This window comes from Trichosurus vulpecula, chromosome 7 (genome assembly GCF_011100635.1).
Source record: "Trichosurus vulpecula isolate mTriVul1 chromosome 7, mTriVul1.pri, whole genome shotgun sequence".
NCBI classification, from domain to species: Eukaryota; Metazoa; Chordata; class Mammalia; order Diprotodontia; family Phalangeridae; genus Trichosurus; species Trichosurus vulpecula.
Window position 1 is genome coordinate 147,885,034 of NC_050579.1, and position 18,830 is coordinate 147,903,863.

The 18,830-nt window shown below is 36.5% G+C and overlaps 1 protein-coding gene across 1 annotated transcript in view; it reads right to left on the minus strand.

The window, feature by feature from the left end:
* RFX6 (regulatory factor X6) overlaps positions 1-18,830 on the minus strand; it is a 68,850-nt gene that overhangs the window by 7,088 nt on the left and 42,932 nt on the right. Inside the window, exons 8-16 of the mRNA XM_036768534.1 lie at positions 18,631-18,708; positions 18,422-18,535; positions 14,590-14,639; positions 12,218-12,377; positions 9,501-9,645; positions 6,283-6,392; positions 4,353-4,470; positions 2,488-2,610; positions 811-1,020 (exon numbers count right to left, since the gene is read on the minus strand). Coding sequence (XP_036624429.1) covers positions 811-1,020; positions 2,488-2,610; positions 4,353-4,470; positions 6,283-6,392; positions 9,501-9,645; positions 12,218-12,377; positions 14,590-14,639; positions 18,422-18,535; positions 18,631-18,708 — 1,108 coding nt within the window. The remainder of the gene's footprint in view (positions 1-810; positions 1,021-2,487; positions 2,611-4,352; positions 4,471-6,282; positions 6,393-9,500; positions 9,646-12,217; positions 12,378-14,589; positions 14,640-18,421; positions 18,536-18,630; positions 18,709-18,830) is intronic.

The following is an 18,830-nucleotide window of genomic DNA, read 5'->3' on the forward strand; positions in this document are numbered from 1 at the left end:
GCCTAGTGTTTGCAATGTAGGCAGCATAGTGTTCATGGTCTCAAGAGCATGGTCTTAAGAATCTAATTCTATCTCTTCTATTAACTAGTTTATTGCCTTGAGAAAGTCATTGAACTTTCTGACTCAGTTTCATCATCTAAAAAATGGGAAGCATAAACAATGCTTTTCTTCCTCAAAGGGATTATGGTGATCAAAGGAGATGATATATGTGAAAGTATGCCAAAGAAAAATACCTTTAGAAAGTATATCAATGTAAGACACCATTTTTATTGCTATTATCTGCTAATCAGCTCTAGTCACTAACCATTTTAGCAACCAAGGGAGCCTAGGCCAGCAAAAAAACAAACAAAACACTAGTTTGGAGAAATGATTTTATTGAGAAGAGTGGTATAGTGCTCCTAGATTCAGTTAAGGTAGAAATTTAATATTTGGAGGCACTGTAATAACCACTAAATCACTGATTCTGCCTTCCTCCACCCCCACCTCTGAACTATGTTTGAGTTATGTAGATGAAAGCTTGGTCTCTTAATCCATACAATAAAGATAAAAACCTAGTTGTAGTATGGGATAATTATGTAAGTTATTAATAACAATTATTTCATTGCATAATGAGCATTAATGGCAATTGTTATCATTCAATACAAAGGTTTATTGGGTTCCAAATGGATTAGGCTAAATCTTTCCTATTCTTGGAATCATTGGAGATCATTAGGAATCATTGGAATCATTAGGAAAGATAATAGGAAAGGAGATAAAAATCACTTGTTGAAGCATAGTTGAGATACTGTTCTTGGTAATTTTAAACTGTACCTGTAAGCTGCATATTCTCTGGATCCCCAGGAGAGAAAGGGTGTAAAGCAGAAGGCAAGACACTGGGCTGGTTGGAGGGCAGAGAAACGTAATTCGCCTCAGCAAGACATTCATTCTTGACTGAAGCATCACTAGGGACAGTGCCCCCTTTATTCCGGTTTGCCAGAAAGCAAGAGCTTGGCGATGCAGTGAAGGCAGCTTTGCTTGCATCTGGAAAGATTAAGACAAGAAAGTCCCATTCACTTACTTAGACAGCATGTGATGTCAGGTCAAAGAGTAGGAAAGTACCTGAAAGTTAGATCATTTAGTTCAAGATTTTAAAGAAATGCCCCATTAAAAATCAGGGTTAATTGGTCCTTCCTTCCTTCCTTCTACTTTTTGGTGGAAAGGAGCAGGAGTTCCAGACTTATGAATTCATCATTGTAGGGAACTTCCAGTGTAAGGACTCTCCACAACAATGAAGACTAGCAACTCATCAGTAAGTTATCATCTTAGAGAATTCCTTAGGGACACTAAACAGTTAAGTGACTTACTGAAAGTTACATATCTGAGAAATTGTCAGAGGCAAGCCTTGAACCCAAGTCTTCCTGACTTTGAGGCTGGCTCTCAGCTACAGCACTCTATATTTCTTCCTTCCCATAGCTACCACTTAAGTCATTGATTCTGGAGTTAGAGGTATTATAAAACATATATCACTCTAAAGGGAAATGATTTCTCACTCTGCTAAGTATTGATTTAATTCAGGTCAATAAATATTGATAAAACCTCCACAATGTTCCCCCACCCCATCCATGTAGTATATATTACTGAAATATAAAATATCAAACTTAGCAGCTCTACATAGGATATGTACAACTCACATGATGGTTAATGAGTACTTCCACTGTTAAAGTTATCTGTATTTTATCTCCCCAATAGAGTACAAGGAAATTGAGGGCTCAATTTGTTATTCAGTTATTTCAATCGTGTCTGACTCTTCATGAATCCATTTGGGCTTTTCTTGGCAAAGATACTGGAGTGGTTTACCATTTCCTTCTTCAGCTCATTTTACAGATGAGGAGCTGAGGCAAATAAGATTAAGTGACTTGCCCAAGGTCACATGGCTAGTAAGTGTCTGATCCTGGGTGTGAACTCATAAACAAGAGTCTGCCTGATTCCAAGCCCAGTGCTCCAAATGCTACACCGCCTACCTGCCTCTGAGGGCTCAAATCATGCCTCATATTGCTTTGTTCCCTCCTTTTGCCATTCTGGCCCCAATCACCCATTTCGACACACAATGCCTTGCACATAGGCATGCAAATATTTTTTGAATGAACCAATCAATCAACTAGTATCTGGTCAAAGAATCGTAGATTTTGAGTTGGAAGAGACTATAGATGTCATCTAATCTAAACACTCAGCTTTTACAGATCAGGAAACAGATCCAGAGAGGTTGTCATATAGGTAATTAGTAATAGAATTCAGGATTTGAACACAGATCCTTTAACTATGAAAATCCACGTTTCTCCCCCATAACACGTTTGCCTGAATGCAAATATTTTATACTTCAGCAAAGAAGCATTCTGAGGTACTTTGAAGATTCTGCTTCTCAAGCCCTCTCAGTTTATTCACTTTAAAAATTTGAAATGTAGGGTTAGATAAAGCCAAAATGCAAACTGCATGCATTTCTCAAGTTACCTGAATTCTTCATATACTTTTCCAATAAATTCTGCAACTCTTGCTCCTTGTCATTGTTAAATTGGGTCTCCATGGCTAGTAGAATATATTCATCCAAAAGCATTCGGATTAAATGAAAAGAACCTTGTGTGGAGAAAAGGGTGGAAATGGGAGGAGGAAAGGAAGAATAAAATGAAGTAAGAAAGGGAGAAATGAGTGTACCAAAGTTATCTCCATGACCATCTTTCAACACTTTACAAGGAGCAAGTGAAATAAACAAATAATCGTTGGACTTTAAATGACCTGCCAAGACCAACATGCCTAACCTGAAACTCTAATCTTTCTTTGTCCTGGCCCACCTAGTTCAGCATGTTTACTGTCCCTCAAGCTCTTTGGGACCTAATTACATCAAAGTGAAATACCGATGAAAGTGAGACATGCTTTATACTTGAAGAGGCACACACTGGAGTGAGATAAGCTTTAACGGTGGGAGAATGAGGCCAGTTCTGTACCATTCTTGTTTACATTATGCCAAATAATTGGACGGTTGTCAACATAATTTTGAAGAAAAATATCAAACGAAGATTTCTTTCCAGTTTAAAGCTTTGTCTTTCAAAAAATATGGATATATTCCATAGGAAAAAAACATACTGGAAAACCTTTGACTCATCTTTAAATTACACATCGACTGCCTAACAAAAAGGGGGGAATGTCTTTTTCATATTAAAGAATGCTGAGCATCAATGCAGTGGATTGTAAGAAATCACTAAAAATGAAATAGGAGCATGATATTCTAAACAATAAATATTTCATATATCTAATTAATCTCTGTATGAGTTCTCTAGTCTTTTTAGAAATTTAATTGAGATGAAGCTGGCTTTTTTCTTTGCTCACGATGAACCATTAAAAATTTTAAAAATATTTTCTTAGATTATTTTAGATGTTGTGTTTCAATTTAATTACATTCATAAGCATTTATTACATGACTCCTATGTGACAGGAACCATTCTATATACCAGGGATAAAAGAGAGAAAAACCTAAAGTAGTATCTGTCCTCAAAGAGCTTATAAGGATTTCAAAAACAAATGAATTTTTAAAAATCTTATTAATGATATCAAGGACAGAGAAGTTGAATGACGGTAGCTAGAGAAGCAGTCTTAGAGTCAGGAAGACCTGGGTTCAAGTCTCACCCCTGCCATACACTGTCTGTGTGTTGCTAAGAAAGCCACGACCTCTTAGTGTCCTAAACAGGTCTCTAACCCTATAGTTATAGGCTGATCTTCATTTCACTGAAATTACGTCAAGAAGAAAAATAAGCAGAAGCACTTGATTTTGGAAAGGCATAACTCAAGATATAGCTTTCAGGTATCCCTGTACACCCAAGTAATTTAAATATTAAAAGCCATTTTAATATCTAATCAGAAGCATCTAGAAATATGTCTTTCTGGCCCCTCTCTCCAACTCCTACCCCAGGGAGCTCTCCAAAGACTGAGTCTTGAAGTCTTGCCCCACATGTCTTAAAGGGCATTCATTTTCCATGATATTCTATTGGGTCAAACTTGAAGGCTACTGATGTCCCCACCATCTCTGACATTCTAGGATTCTCTGATTCCTGCAGAGCAGCATTTTGGATACACAGTCAAAAGCAGGTGGCTCCCACACACTACAACTCATGATGGCATGGAAAATCTGTAGTTTCTCTTCCTTTTTCTTTCAAAGACAAAAAACAAATTCAAACACTGAATGGGATGCAACATTACATTTCCATACAGGACAGATGGTACAAAAAGATGGATACAAATCAGGTGTTTATAAGTGATCATTGTGGCTGTTGCACTAAGCAGACAATACATTTCAGAGGAGTTTCCCAAAGCAGAGAGGATACCAAAGCTGGAGGCGTTGTTCAAGGTCAGGTTGTGCATGACTCGGGCACCAAAGAAGCTCCATTTCAATAGGAAATCTTGAGCCCTCTTCTTTAAGGATCTGCCATTTTGCTTGCTGGTCTAAAATTAAAGGAATAACCCCAAACGTTTAGTCCTGCTCCTTTCTCATTATTTTTATGTCCACATAGACACAAGATAGAGATACTGACATATTAGTTTAGACTGGACCTGTGATTTAATTGGTGCAGGCAATTCAGTGAGGAAACTCCCTTCACCAATGCAGAGCAGCACCTGCTCTGAAACTTAAGAGTCTTAGAGTATTATCTGGGGCACTGAGAGGTTAAGTGATCTGGCTAGGATGGAATAGTCAGAAATAATCTGTTCAGAGGGTACATGGGGCAGCTAGGTGAAACAGTGAGTAGAGAACAAAGCTTGGAGTCAGGAAGACCTCAGTTTAAATCCAGCCTCAGACACTTGCTAGCTCTGTGACCCCAGGCAAGTCATTTAACCTACATGCCTCAGTTTCCTCATCTGTAAAATGGGAGCACCTACCTCCCAGGATAGTTGTGAGGATTAAATGAGATAATAATTTCAAAGTGCTTACTTAGCACAGTGCCTGGAACATAATAAGTGCTATGTAAATGTTAGTTATTATTATTATTATTATCATTATCATTATCATTATTATCATTATCTAGAGGTGGAACTTGACCTCTGGTCTTCCTAACTCCAAGCCTATCTATTATGCCCCACTGGTTCTTGATGTACTAATTTTACCGCATCAACTTAAAGGATATCTTTCTATGTTAGGTTTTAGCCTCGACTCCCCTTTATTACCATTTTAGGGTAACAGGACTTTTATCTCATATGGTTATGTTATATAATAGAATTAGAAGTTGTCACTTGCTCAATTGAAACAGTCTACAAAATTATGTTATCTCTGAGTTTTCCTGTGACAGCACTTTAAAAGTGAACAGACGGCAAAGAGCAGGGGAAGGGTTACACGTCCCATGAATGATTAACTTGCACTCATCTGATCCTGAATGATACCAGCAAGTCCCCACACCATAACTCGGACTAGTAAGCGATTTCTACACTGTGATTGTCTGGTTTCATTGATGAATGACTTGAAGGTTAACTGAAAGAACCAAAGAAACCACAAATCATTGCATAATATTGAATGCTTTTAGAATTGAGAACTTCAAGTGCTTAAAATATCCCTTTTTGTGCAGTCATTCCTTATTATTTCTTTTTTTTTAAATCTGAGCTGCATTTAAGTTTCTACATTTCATACCTATATTCTGTGATCCAATCCTTTCTAAGCATGGTACCTGGCCACAGCACTAATGATTACTATAGGAAAAACACTGGATGCTCCAGCACCTTGACAAATCAAAGGATAAGGTTTTTATTCTTCCCTGTAATTCTTGTTTATTTTCTTGGAGTATATGTCTAGCAATGGTATTTCTACTAAATGGATGTGAGCATTTCAGTTACTTTCTGTTTCTTAAGCTTAATTCCAAATTGCTTTCCAATGATTGGACCAATTTATAGATCCACGAAGAGTATACTAAAGTGACTATCTTTCCACAGCCTGTCCAACATTGACTATCTACATTGATTGTCATCTTTGCCAATTTGTTGGATGTGAGAAAAAAATCTCAAAGTCATTTGATTTGCATTACTCTTTTTAATAGTAATTTCAAGCAAAAATTTCATGTGATTATTAATAGCTTAAAACCCATGATTCTTATATCTACATACACAGTTCCACTTCAGTTTGGTGGAGTTTGTTGAAGTTTTCTAAAATACTTTTAACCATCCTCTGCTTTTCCCTGCCCACCCTCAAACCATCCTTCACTATAAAATTTCAGTCAACTATTAAAACAGAGTCTTTATTAACATGAATCTGACAAAGCCATAGAACGGTACCTTAATGACCCTTTGCTCTACCACAGTATCCAGCCACTCAATAAATGATTCCACTGTGGCATTCTTCTTTAGCAAATCCTTCAGTTCTTGGAACACTGTAATAGAGTCATCTACCATGTAAAAAGGAGAACAAAAGGTTGCATTCTACTCAGAACCCAGGTTCACTCACCAAGAACCACTGACAATTTTGTAGCATACAAAAGAAAAGACAACATTAAAACACAACCTGAGTTCAGAGCTATCTCAGAGCACTCTCATCTTTGCCCCCATCTCCCTGCTCCCTACATGCTGGTGTGGTCATTTTCACTTTGTGTGTTCTCACTCCATCCGAGATCTCTATAATTCCTGAAATCTTGAACAACTTTCCTATATTTCTTTTTTCATCAAGTCTTCCTGCCTCAGTTTTCTCATTTGTGAAATTAAGATAATAATAGCACCTACCTCGCAGAGCGGTAGGATAAAATAATATTGGTAAAGGAAACCATAAGTGATATATAATTTTTAGCTTTTATTATGTTTCTAAAAACATCTACTGAAGAAATTATTTGTGTTTTATGTCTCTAAATTTCCTTAACTTTTAAACTGGAATTCCTATCTCATTGCCGACATCTAAAATCTTTAAACAATTAATATTTATATAGTCTTTCATGGCTGACCATGAGCTTTCCTCCCAACAGCCCCATGAAGTAGGAAGTGCCAGTGTTCTTATCCTCATTTTAAAAATGAAGAAATCGAAGCTTGGGTCAAGGTCACACAGATACTGGACTGGTCTTAAGCCCATATCTCTTGATTGGAAAGCCAGAACTCTTTCCACTTCACAATGAAGCTTTTTCTAAGATTATGTAAAAGCAAATTCCAATTATGTCAATGAACAAAAATTGTTCAGGGTTGCAAGACATTTCTTTGCCTGTGTTCATTTCTAAGTTTAAAAGAGGATTAGAGTTCAGGAGCACTGGTAGTGTTTTCTCAGATTTATTGAGGTTTTAGTCAAAATATACATTTAGAGTTAATGCCCCAGCCAAGCATTTAGTACATGTGGAGAATTAACTATTAAGATAATATAATTCTGAGATGAAAAAAAATTAGAGTTCACCCAGTTGACATGTTCTAGCTGCTGTGTAATGATTGAACTAGAATGTAGTGGGAAATTAGCTAAACCTTGAGTGAAAAAGAATTAGACTTGGCATTTCACCTTTCTGGGCCTCAGTTTCTTTATCCACAAAACGGGGATAAATAACATATACAGGACTTACCTGATAGGATCATAGTGGGAAGACTACTTTCTATATATTAAAGTGCTACGTAAATGTGAATTAAATTAGTAAAAAAAAAAAAAAAAAAGCACAGTAGATGTCCTCATTATGACCTAATGAAAAATGTAGGCTTTTCATTTATGTTTTATGTCATAAGCTCAAAATGTGCCCAGAGCCCCTTGGAAAAGCATGTTAGATGGCTTGATAGAAAACCTACTGCAATAAGTTCCTTGCTTTATTGTTCATTGAAGCTATTAGTTTCTGATAGTGACAAATGGCTATGGTTATAGAGGCCCTGGGAAACCATATGTGCCCGAGAGGTTTGTTTGCTCTAATTGTCATTGCCAAGCACAACATATACTCCTCTTTAAGTGATAGGGATGTAGGAGTGGCGGCATCCTAGTTCGTAGACAATTCTTCAAGAAATTAATGTTAATTAATTGATTTAATCGATGCACTTCTGCACTTGGTTAATTTCCTTATTATTCTATGAAGTTCAATATCCACAATGTGATTTCATATACTCTCAGTTTAAATATTCTCATAATAGATTATTGACGAGAAAATAATCCTGACTCTCTCTACGTAAATCACTGATAATTTCTTAAGTGCTTTATTTTGCTAAATTAAAGTTTTAATTGGGGTCTGAGTCAGCAAGTGGAAACTGCATCTAGCTAATTTCTGACAGGAAAACCTCCTAAAAGTGTTTCTTGCTTGCAAATGATTCCCACAACCTAATCACACATCCAGCTAATACAGAAGAAGTAGTGTAATAACTTTTGAACTCAGAATATAAGATTATAACACTGAGGAGGCAGATAACTCCAACCAATGTTAAGTATGACTACCTGGAAAAGTCCCTATTTCATTAAAGTCCAAAAGGAAGAGATAAAATATCTCCTCTGAGTTTTGCTATGTTGTATAAATAAGACTAACTCAGAAAATATGTTCTTACATCATACTCAGCTTAGAACCCAAAATATAGACTTTAGATGAAAGATTTTGTTAAAATATTGAAATACCCAAAATAATTAGCAGAGATCAGTTGAGCTAAATTTGCCTTAAGAATAAATAACTAAATATAGAAAAAATAGTAAAACTCAGAAATTGGTGGATAAGGAATATTCACTATTTTTTTCAAATTGTCATTATAGCAGAAACTTCTTTTAAGCTATGTGTTCTCAATACTTGAAGTTAGAATTCAAATATCTGTGGTTTATAAACATAGAAAAAAACATTTCTTATGACAGAAGATTAGCCCCCGCAAACTAATAAATTCAATAGGCCTTTTAAATCCTAAGGTAATTTCATCAAGTAGAAAAGAATTACTACTGAGAGCCAATGAATTCAATGTGATCTCAACAGTTTACTCATTCTAAGTTAAAATGAAGTTACTTAGCTTTTTCCTTCTTTAAATACCAACTCCTTTATATTTAGTAAAGTCCCACATTCAATACTATGGGCAATACTATGAGGGGGAGACCTCAAAACAGTTTCATACATTCATATATTCAAATATATAATATATACATACAGAAATACATATTTCATACATACACACATGCAAACATATATGCCCCCATTAATCTCCTCAAATTCATAGAGTAATTAGAACTAGAATTTGGTTTTCTAAATTTTATCATTTTAATGTAACTTCGTATTTTGAAACAGAATCAAAGTGGAGCCGGGCTACCTTCAGACCTCACTCTGGGTTGGGCTATCATTGGATTTTATTCTAGGTTAGGCTACCCTCAGACTTCAATCTGCTCTCTCTCTAATGGTCTACAAAAGAATGTGAACTTTTTGCACTTTTAAAGGCAGAAGACAGCAGTAATAATTTGAAAATGCCTAGTTACTACATCATGTGGAATTTACCCAGTCCATGATTTGCTATCAGGACAAAACTGGTCAAAAGTTTGTTAGTTTGTTTTAACTTAAATAACATGGCAAAGAAAACAGACTTACATTCGGTGTAGACTTCTGATTCGGGATCGGTGCTTCCAGAAACAGTGAGAAATGCTTGAGAGCCGATGCTATTCAAATCAACCTTTTCAATGTCAGACACCATAGAGTTCACAACATGCTGGTCAAAAAGGGCTGGTCTGGCAATCTACATTGGTCAAAAAACAAGATATGAAGAGGTACGTCATTTCAATTCTCCCAGAAGGAAAACCTTTATGACTACTAGAAGAGAAAACATCTTAGATGTACATCTTCTTCCTCTAATTTTAAGATGAAAATAAGAAGCTTATAGAATGAAAGCTAGAAGGGAGCTTAGAGGTGCTTAATAAAAGCTAATTGACTGACTGATTGACTAACCTTTGGTTTCTTTTGTAAGCATAGGCATTTTGTTGTATGTATTTTAAAATGTTTTTAAAGATTATTCTGAGGAGTCCATAGGCTTCACCAGACTGATAAAAGAGCCACACAAAAAAAGGGCAAGAACTCCTGATCAAGTCCACTCCTTCATTTTACAGATTATTTCATAATATTATTAATAATTAACTATAATAATTCATTATTGATTACCATAATAGCATTCATACTAGATATTCAAAAGTCTTAGTACTTTTGAGAGACCCTATATAAGGCCTTAAGGACTACAAAGCACTTTAAATATTATCTCATTTGATCTTGAAAACAACCCTCTGAGACAAGTGCTATTATTATCCCCATTTTCCAGTTGAATAAACTGGGGATCAGATGTAAAATGACTTTCTTGGGGTCATAAAACTACCTAGTTAATACCCGAGGTAGTATTTGAACTCAAGTTTTTTTTTACTCCAAGCCCAGAACTCTACTGTGCCACCAAGTTTAATACTATCTACTCAGCCACCTGGTTAATGAGGCTCCTATAGGTTGTTACTTTTCCAAAATCACAAAAGTAAGTATCCAAGGTTGAACTTGAACTCAGGTCCTTTGACTTCAGAGCCAGTGGAAATTGCACTGACTCTGTAAGCAGAGGGCCTAGTTTCAAATCCTGCAGCTGATACTTACTATCTGAATGGTCATAAGCACCTAAATCTCTGTTGGTCTCAGTTTCCTCATCTATACCATTTTTGTGTGTCATGGACCCTTTACATGGTATAGGAAAGGCTATAGAACCCTACTCAGAATCATGCTTTAAATACCTAAAATACAACATATAGGCTTACAAAAGAAACAAAAGGTTAGTCAATCAGTCAATAAATATTTATTAATTTATTAGTGTGTCAGGCACTGGGATAATCACTGGGGATACAAAGAAAGGCAAGGTCCCTACTCTTGAAGAACTCACAGCATAATGGGGGAGACAACATGAAAACATCTATGTACAAACAAGACAGTACAGAAGAAATTGGAGGAAAGTAACAGAGAGAAAAGAATAACATTAAAAGAGATCAGGAAAGGCTTCTCATAGGTGGGAATTTAGCTGGGACTTAAACGAAACCAGAGAACGAAACCAGGAGGCAGAGATGAGAAAAAATTCCAAGCCTAGGGGATGGGTGGCCAGTGACAATGCAGAAAGTAGAGAGAGTGTCTTGTGTGAGGAACAGCAAAGAGGCCAGTGTTGCTGGACTGCAGAGTACAAGAGAAAAAGGGGATGGGGAAGAGAAGTATGAGGTATAAGAAAACTGGAAAGGTAAAAGGAGACTAGTTGGAAAAGGGTTTTGAAGCCAGAGGATTTTATATTTGATCTTGAAACTGATAGGGAGCCATTGGACTTTATTGGATAAGTAATATTTTTTCCCCTTCCAACTTCAGAGACCACCTAAAATCCACCCACAAACCCCTCAGATGACTTTTGAGTTTCCTTCCAGCCCTATATTTAAAATCCGATAAACAATCCTATAAGGCAAATGAATGATTGGTTGTTGTGGGGTTTTTTCCCACAGAAGTTAGCTATTCCTACCTTTACTCTTTGTGTTTTTGCTGATTCAGATAGATTAGGAAGGAAAGGAGGAAACAAACATTTAAGTTCCTGCTATGTGCCAGGCACTCTGCACAGCATTTTCCCTGTGTTATCTCATTTGATCCTCACAACAACCCAGAAGGTAAGTGCTATTATTATCCCATTTTACAGAGGAGGAAACTGAGGCAGAGAGGTTAAGCAATTTACTGGGTGTCACACAGCTAGTAAGTATCTGAGGTCACATTTGAACTCAGTTCTTCCTGACTCCAGGCCCAGAGTCATAGCCACTTCACCGCCTAGCTGCATGGTCTTGTGAAAGATTTCATGAGCTTCTAGCCTTCGAGAACAAGGTCTCTCATTTACAGGATCAAAAGAAGGACTAGATATCTCACCTCTCTTCTATGATAACCCACAAAAGTGTTTTTTTCCAGAGATTAAAACACATTAAAAGCACTTTCCAGAAGAGGATTATCATGTGAAAAAATATACTTTTAAGAGATGTTTATGTGGCATTTTTCTTATCTAGAATGAAACTACTGGTTTCTTTCCTTCCCACTAGGGAGTGAAACATTGAGAGAATTGGAAGATTTTTACAGTTGGTAACCTGATAGGCAGTGGATATGTGTCTTTCACAACAAATCTCACTATGAAGACCATGCCAACATCAGTTTGGCCATATTAACTGATGTGTCCTAAAAAAGGACTTCATCTCTGTAGCTAATAGTTTTTTTTTTCTTTTTAATGTAGCCATAGCCAAGAAACTTTGGATATAATTCACCCCAAGACTTACCTGAGCAAGATGTAAGAAGGAAGTTTGTCGTTTTAGGGAAGATACAAATCTTCGTACAATGGGTAGTTTCTTATCGGTTAGGGCTTCTGGCAGGTTTTCCAAGGATGAAACAACCCACTGTTCCCAATTTTTAGCAAAATTTCTTATGTCTGCTAATAAACTACAAAGAAACCCATATGTTAAATGCCAGGACTTCTGTGGAGAGCGAGAAATAATTAAAAACCTAGAAGTTAAAGAAATTTGATGAGCTTAGACTTGGTTGTTTTGAAGTTCCCTTTCACATCTAAATTTCTATAACTCCATGAGATGAGGAATATGCCTTAAAAACTAATAATTTCTGAAGAATAACTTTCTGAAAACAGAAATGTGGACTTTTCATTGAATTCTGCAAAGGAAGTAAAATTAAGTAATATTATCATAATTAATGTGATCGTTAACCACAGGCAGTTTAGTGTTTATTTACACACACACATACAGAGGGAGGGAGAGAGAAAGAGATAGAGAGAGCACTTTGCAAAGTTTTTTACAAATATTATCTCATTTTTATCCTCAAAACCACCCTGAGAGGTAGGTAAAAAAGTGATCAGTGATCTGTGTCTTAGCTGCAATCTATCAAATACCTCTGTATTTGCCACCTATTCATATATTTATAAACATTCATTTGACTGGATGATTGGCCACACATAAAGATAGCCACTATATTGCAGAAACTTTGATCAACTCCAGAGCCCAGAGAATATGTTTAATATATTAATTGATCTGAATCAATGTCAGTTTCACTACACAGAAGCAATAACAGGACCAAAGGAACATTTGGTAAAAGAATGGTAAAAGAAAAGACTACATGTAATTTATAGGATCATAGATTTGAAGTTATAAAAGTCCTTAGAGACTAGCCACCACTTCATTCCCCTCTCTTCCCAGATGAGGAACCTGTAGCCCAGAGAATTCATACACTCTGCCCATGGATACACTACAGAAAGTAGAGGAGTCAGGATTTGAACTCAAGACCTATGACGCCTAATCTAGTACTTTTTTTCAGGATGCCAGGCTGCCTCTCAATTCTATCACATACTGATTGTACACTTTCTACATGCTTAGCACTGTGTGCATTTGCTCCTAAATATACTAAGGCAAGTTTTAAGCTAGTTATTATTCAAAAGCAAAGCAACTCTAAAAAAGTTTTATAGAGGGCCCCCAACAAACAGTTGACATCAAATCATCAGAACCCTATATTCTTAAATGACTATGTTACTATAATATTACTTTCTTACCTATACAAATCGCTGTTGAGTCTAGGGTCATTGTTTCCAAACAAATATATGGTGCTGCACTTCTCAATGAACTTGTCTTAGAATTCTTATTGTTGGAAGGTTATCGCACTTGTGTTTAACAAACCAGCTTCTGTTTAAGAATATTTCCCTATGTCTTGAGAACTAAGCAGACTTAGATTTTGCCTAAGGCTACCCCACAGCTTTCAAAGACATAATGTTCCCTCCCCTCTCTTTCTATGATACTCAAATACAAGGACTTCTGGCAGACAACATACAAATAACTAATAAAATGGGGAAAGGAAACAAAATGCATGGCAATTAAATTACCACTTATTATTTAATGCTCCATCCAAACTTGCCATCCCCCAAATATTTCCTCTTCCATTTTACCTGCTTCCATTCCTACCTTGGGTCATACCTGGAATTTCTTCCTTTCTACTCCACCCCAGAGCAATCTTTGGTTATCGAAATTCTACCCACCCTTCAAGGCCCAGTTCAAATGCATTGAAGCTTTCCATGATTCCCTAAACTGTAAATGATTTCTGTCTCATCCAATCTCATAGTACTTATATACACTTAACCCATTTAATCTGTATTATACTAACCTGAATATTTTATATCCTTTACTAGGCGGTAAGTTTATTAAGGCAAAGGTCATTATCTATAAATAAGGAGAGGTCTGATTTAACCTTTTTAATATCACCTATGCAAAGTCTAGGCATTTAATAATTTGTTTACTGAATAGGTATCTTTTCTTCTGGTGTGATTCTTTAAAAATTTGATTAATTGATGGAGAAAGGAGAAGGGGAGGAGATCTGAATCTATAATTTATTGGTATAGGGATCTACCAGTAGAAAACTTCCTCAACCAAGGTATATTGTTACCTTCTCTGCAACTTCCACTGTGAGAGAGTATTATTTGGGTGCACCATGACCTTGCCCAGGGTCGCAGAGCCAGTATGTGTGAAAAACAGCATAAGGTCTTCCTGATACCAAGACCAGCTCACTCTTCACTATACATAGCACCTCTCCTTTGATGTAATATGTAGAATGAAACTCTGTACTGACAGGTTTAACATGTTTAACCTGACTTACCTACCTTTCAGGCATTTCTTGCATTGTTGCGGGAATGAGGACATCTGTTAGGACCTTAAACATAGGGAAAGACAGTCAATTTAAATCTGTATTGCCAATACTTCACATAAAGCCACTTAATAATTAGTAATTACCCAATTTTTTCATGTATTTATATTTTTATAATCTCTAAAATGGGTGCCTGTATGAGAACCTAGGATAGATGGACTTATAGGGTATATCATATAGGATTGGAGGCAGAGTAGACAAAAGAGGAGGGAAAATCCCACATATGTCAGATTGGTGGTCTTGGAAGGCTGAGAGGAAAAGCATGGAGAAAAATATTGCCATCAGTGCGGAGTATAAGCCAAAATAACAGAAGTCCTGAAGTGATGAGAGCACTGAAGAAACTGGGAAGAGTAGGAGATGACATTTAGCAACAGTGAAGGACAACATTTAGCAGCCTACTTGAGGCAGCCAGGTTATAGGCTGAGGTCGAGAGTTCTCAGTTAACTAGGTTGGAAGAGGTAAAAAGAGTTTGGAGGAAGAATAGGCTTCATAGAAATATATAAAGAGATTCAACTAGCTAGTGGAAACCTATATTAGACGTATTTGGGAGATGCATGAAAAAATCTGAAAGGAAAGCAATTTCAAAATAAAAGTAGAGAAAATGGCCAATGTATTGATTTGTCTTTTTTGACTATCTTACTTGTTACAAGAAAGGGCTTTTATTGGTGGAGAGAGTTGGTGGATAGTGATACAGACACAAAAAGCATAAAAATAGAAGCAATAAAACATTTAAAAATATACAGATGAAAGCAAAAAGAAGTTCAAAAAGGAATACAATCAGGGAGATTTTGTTACTACTATGTCAAATCTGTTATACAATTTTTAAAAAACTAGATAACTGTTCACAGTTTCATGTACAATCTGCTTTTTGTTCTTTTTATCCTGAAATGTTCATGTCTGTTGATAAGTTATAATAAAAGAAGAAAAATTATATTTAAAAAGAAAAACAAGCAAAAAAGAAACTGAGTAGACCAGTAAGGTGGCTATAGATCCTATCTACATAGCTGTATTTCTGTGTGTATGTATGCCCACACATAGGGTTAAAAAATTCACAATCATTTACTATGCACTGTATTAATATTTTTGACATAATTCTCATATAAGACTGGCTTATGGGTTTAAAAAAGGTAATCAAACTCTATTGGGGGGGTAAGGTTGGAGAATCTGCAAGATCACAATTTCAACTTTTTCATCACTTCTTCATTAATGACGTACCATCTTCTCTAGTTTTCTTGATACACCACAACTGATCAGGATAAATCCAGTACTCCAGTCCTAAAATATCAACTACCTACTGGATTTTTTGCATAGTGAACAGGCCCAATAGGCATCTCAAATTTCACATGTCCAAAACAGGATTTACTGTCTTTCCCCCCAAAACCTCCTCTATTCTAAGCTTCCCTAATATTGTCAAGTGTACTACTGTCTTCCTGTTCGTCCAGGTTTCCAACTTAGGTGTTCTCTTTGACTCTTCATTTTCCTTTAACATCTAATCAATTGCTAAATCTCATCATTTCTAACTCTATAATATCTCTTGTACCTTCTCTCCTCTCACACAGCCACCACCCTAGTTAAGGTCCTTATCCTCACATGGCCAATTACAATAAGTCTAATCGGTCTCTTGGCATCAAGTCCTTCTCCATTCCATTCTACTCAGCTGCCAAAGTAATTTTCCTAAAGCAGGGGTGGGGAACCTATGGCCTCAAGGCCACATGTGGCCTTCTAGGTCTTCAGCACAGCCTTTTGACTAAGTCAAAGTTTTACAGAACAAATCCTTTTATTAAGAGAATTTGTTCTGTGAAATTTGGATTCAGTCAAAGGGCCGCACTTGAGGACCTGGAGGGCCACATGTGCCCTCGAGACCACAGGTTCCCCACACATGTAAAGTATCAGTCTGACAATGTAACTTTCCTACTCAATCAACTCAGATCAAATATAAAGTCCTTGTTTTGGGCATTTAACCCTTCACAGCCTGGCCCTTTCCTATCTTTATAATCACCATCATCATCATCACCTCATCTTCCTCCTCCTCCTGTTTTTCCTCCTCCTCCTATTCTAAGCTGTCATTTAATTTCATGTCATCTAATTTCAAGTCAGATGACTTATTCCACAAATTCATGCTTTCTTGTTAGCTACTGTTAGCCAGAAGCTGTGTGCCAGTGGGAAGAGCATTAAGACTAGAATTTAATCCAGCCCTGATGTTTACTAGTTGTATCACTGTAGGCAAGTCATTTTGCTTCTGACACTCAGTTTCCTTATCTACAACATGGTATAATAATACCTGTACTCCCTCCCCTCACAAGGCTATGATGAAGAAAGGATTTGATCAATTTTAAAGCCCAATAGAAATGTAACATTATGAATGAACCAATTCTACAAGGCTCAGGTCATTTTTTAGCACCAGATGCTGGAACTGCCTCCTTCTCCCCAATTGGATGCTTCCTTGAACTGCTGCCCAAGCCCTGAATTCCTCGTTTGGGGACTAAGGAATGGGAGAAGAGAGGTGTTGACCCATTGGCCTATAGGCCTGCTCTCAGTCCAAACTTACAGAGCTCTCAGCAGCTACTCTGAAGTTCACAGCCCTGCTAACTTGAGTTTGCAGACTGCCCCAAGAAACAAATATTTAAATGTGAGCCTGAGACTCAGGCACTACAAACCTTCATGTCTCTACTGATGCTACCCAAGCCTTAGCTTTTCAATTAAGGGCTTATCCTCTACATTAGAGATGATGCTACAAGACTATTCTTTATACCTGTTCAGCTACAACTTGAATGGGGGTGGGGGGAACACGGCAGGTGCCCAATCCTCTTAGATGATGAATGTTCCATTGCCTCATGGGGGGTGGCTAAACACAAAATAGAAGAATGTACTATGGTTCTGCTCCTAAGTCTCTCTCCTTCCTACATCTGCAGCTAAGTCACTGTAAAAAATCAAGTATATTTTATAATTTAAAATAGGGTTTTACTGACCCTTTTACCTTGAAATTCTCCTGATGACAATTCATTTTTTAAAGAACTGAACTTTTCTTTTTTACAATGTAAGTCTTAAACCCAAGCAAAATTTAATGATAATATTTACACAGTGCGCTGGTTCTCCCCACACTTTTATGTCCATTCACCATGGCTGAGAATGCAATTAATCACAGACTCAGCCTCTCATCTTGATCATCTCCTCTCCACCAGAAAACCTCCATAAATGCTACCTCACTGTTTGTCTAGGAGACTGAGGCTCTTTTCTTTCCATAAGAATCCATGATGAATGAATCTTTTGCAGACACCTGGGTCTTTGATTTCAGCTGGGACAACATGTTAAGAGCCATTTCATTAAAAATCAGGGGCCTTGTCTATTCTACCTAATCTTTTCTTGTTTTGGGGGGTACAATTGGAGCCAATAGAAAATAAGATGTTCAATGGAATTTCCATAATAGCAACTAATTTTTTTTGCTAATACCATAAAGTGATCCAGTGAAATATCTAGATGGTTTTCTTTAAATTATTATGCTAATAATAATAATGATAAAAAATCTTGCATCTCTTCAACTCTTAATGCTAAGTGATGGTTTAGATAGTAATTTTTAAAAAATGAAAATAGACCCTTTTTTTACAAAGCAATTAAAAAATCATTTGCTGGCACATCTTCAGACTGAGGTATTTTTATTGTTATTTTTATACTCAAATGTAAAATTGAAAACATTTTCACATAAGATAGCTCAATGGGGGGGGGGGTGTTGTTGTGTTGTTTTAAGTGCACATTGCATGTAGAAAGCAACAACGTGCAATGAGGCTCACCTTATAAAGAATTGAGTCACAAACACAGAAAATGTCAATGATAACAGGGTTTTCAAGCAGTGGGAGAAGATGATCAGGCATTCCTTGCCAAAAATGTAGTAAGAAATGTTGGATCTGTTGGTGGGGGAAGGGGTACACATAATTAATATCTTCACTCTACATGAACACACATATAATATAATCAAGAAAATGTTTGTGATCACCCTTACCTCTTCGAAGTTTCCATTAATTGCATTATCCAGAACACACTGGCAGTGAGTTTTATACATCATAATGAGAGTGTCTACCTATTCAAAGAAGTGAAAGCTTAAACAAAGAATATTTTCAACTCTTTTTTTAACTGCAAAGGAAATTGAATAGTTCTGTCTTATCAAATAGGATAGTGAAGGGAGAAAAGAAATAGCATTAA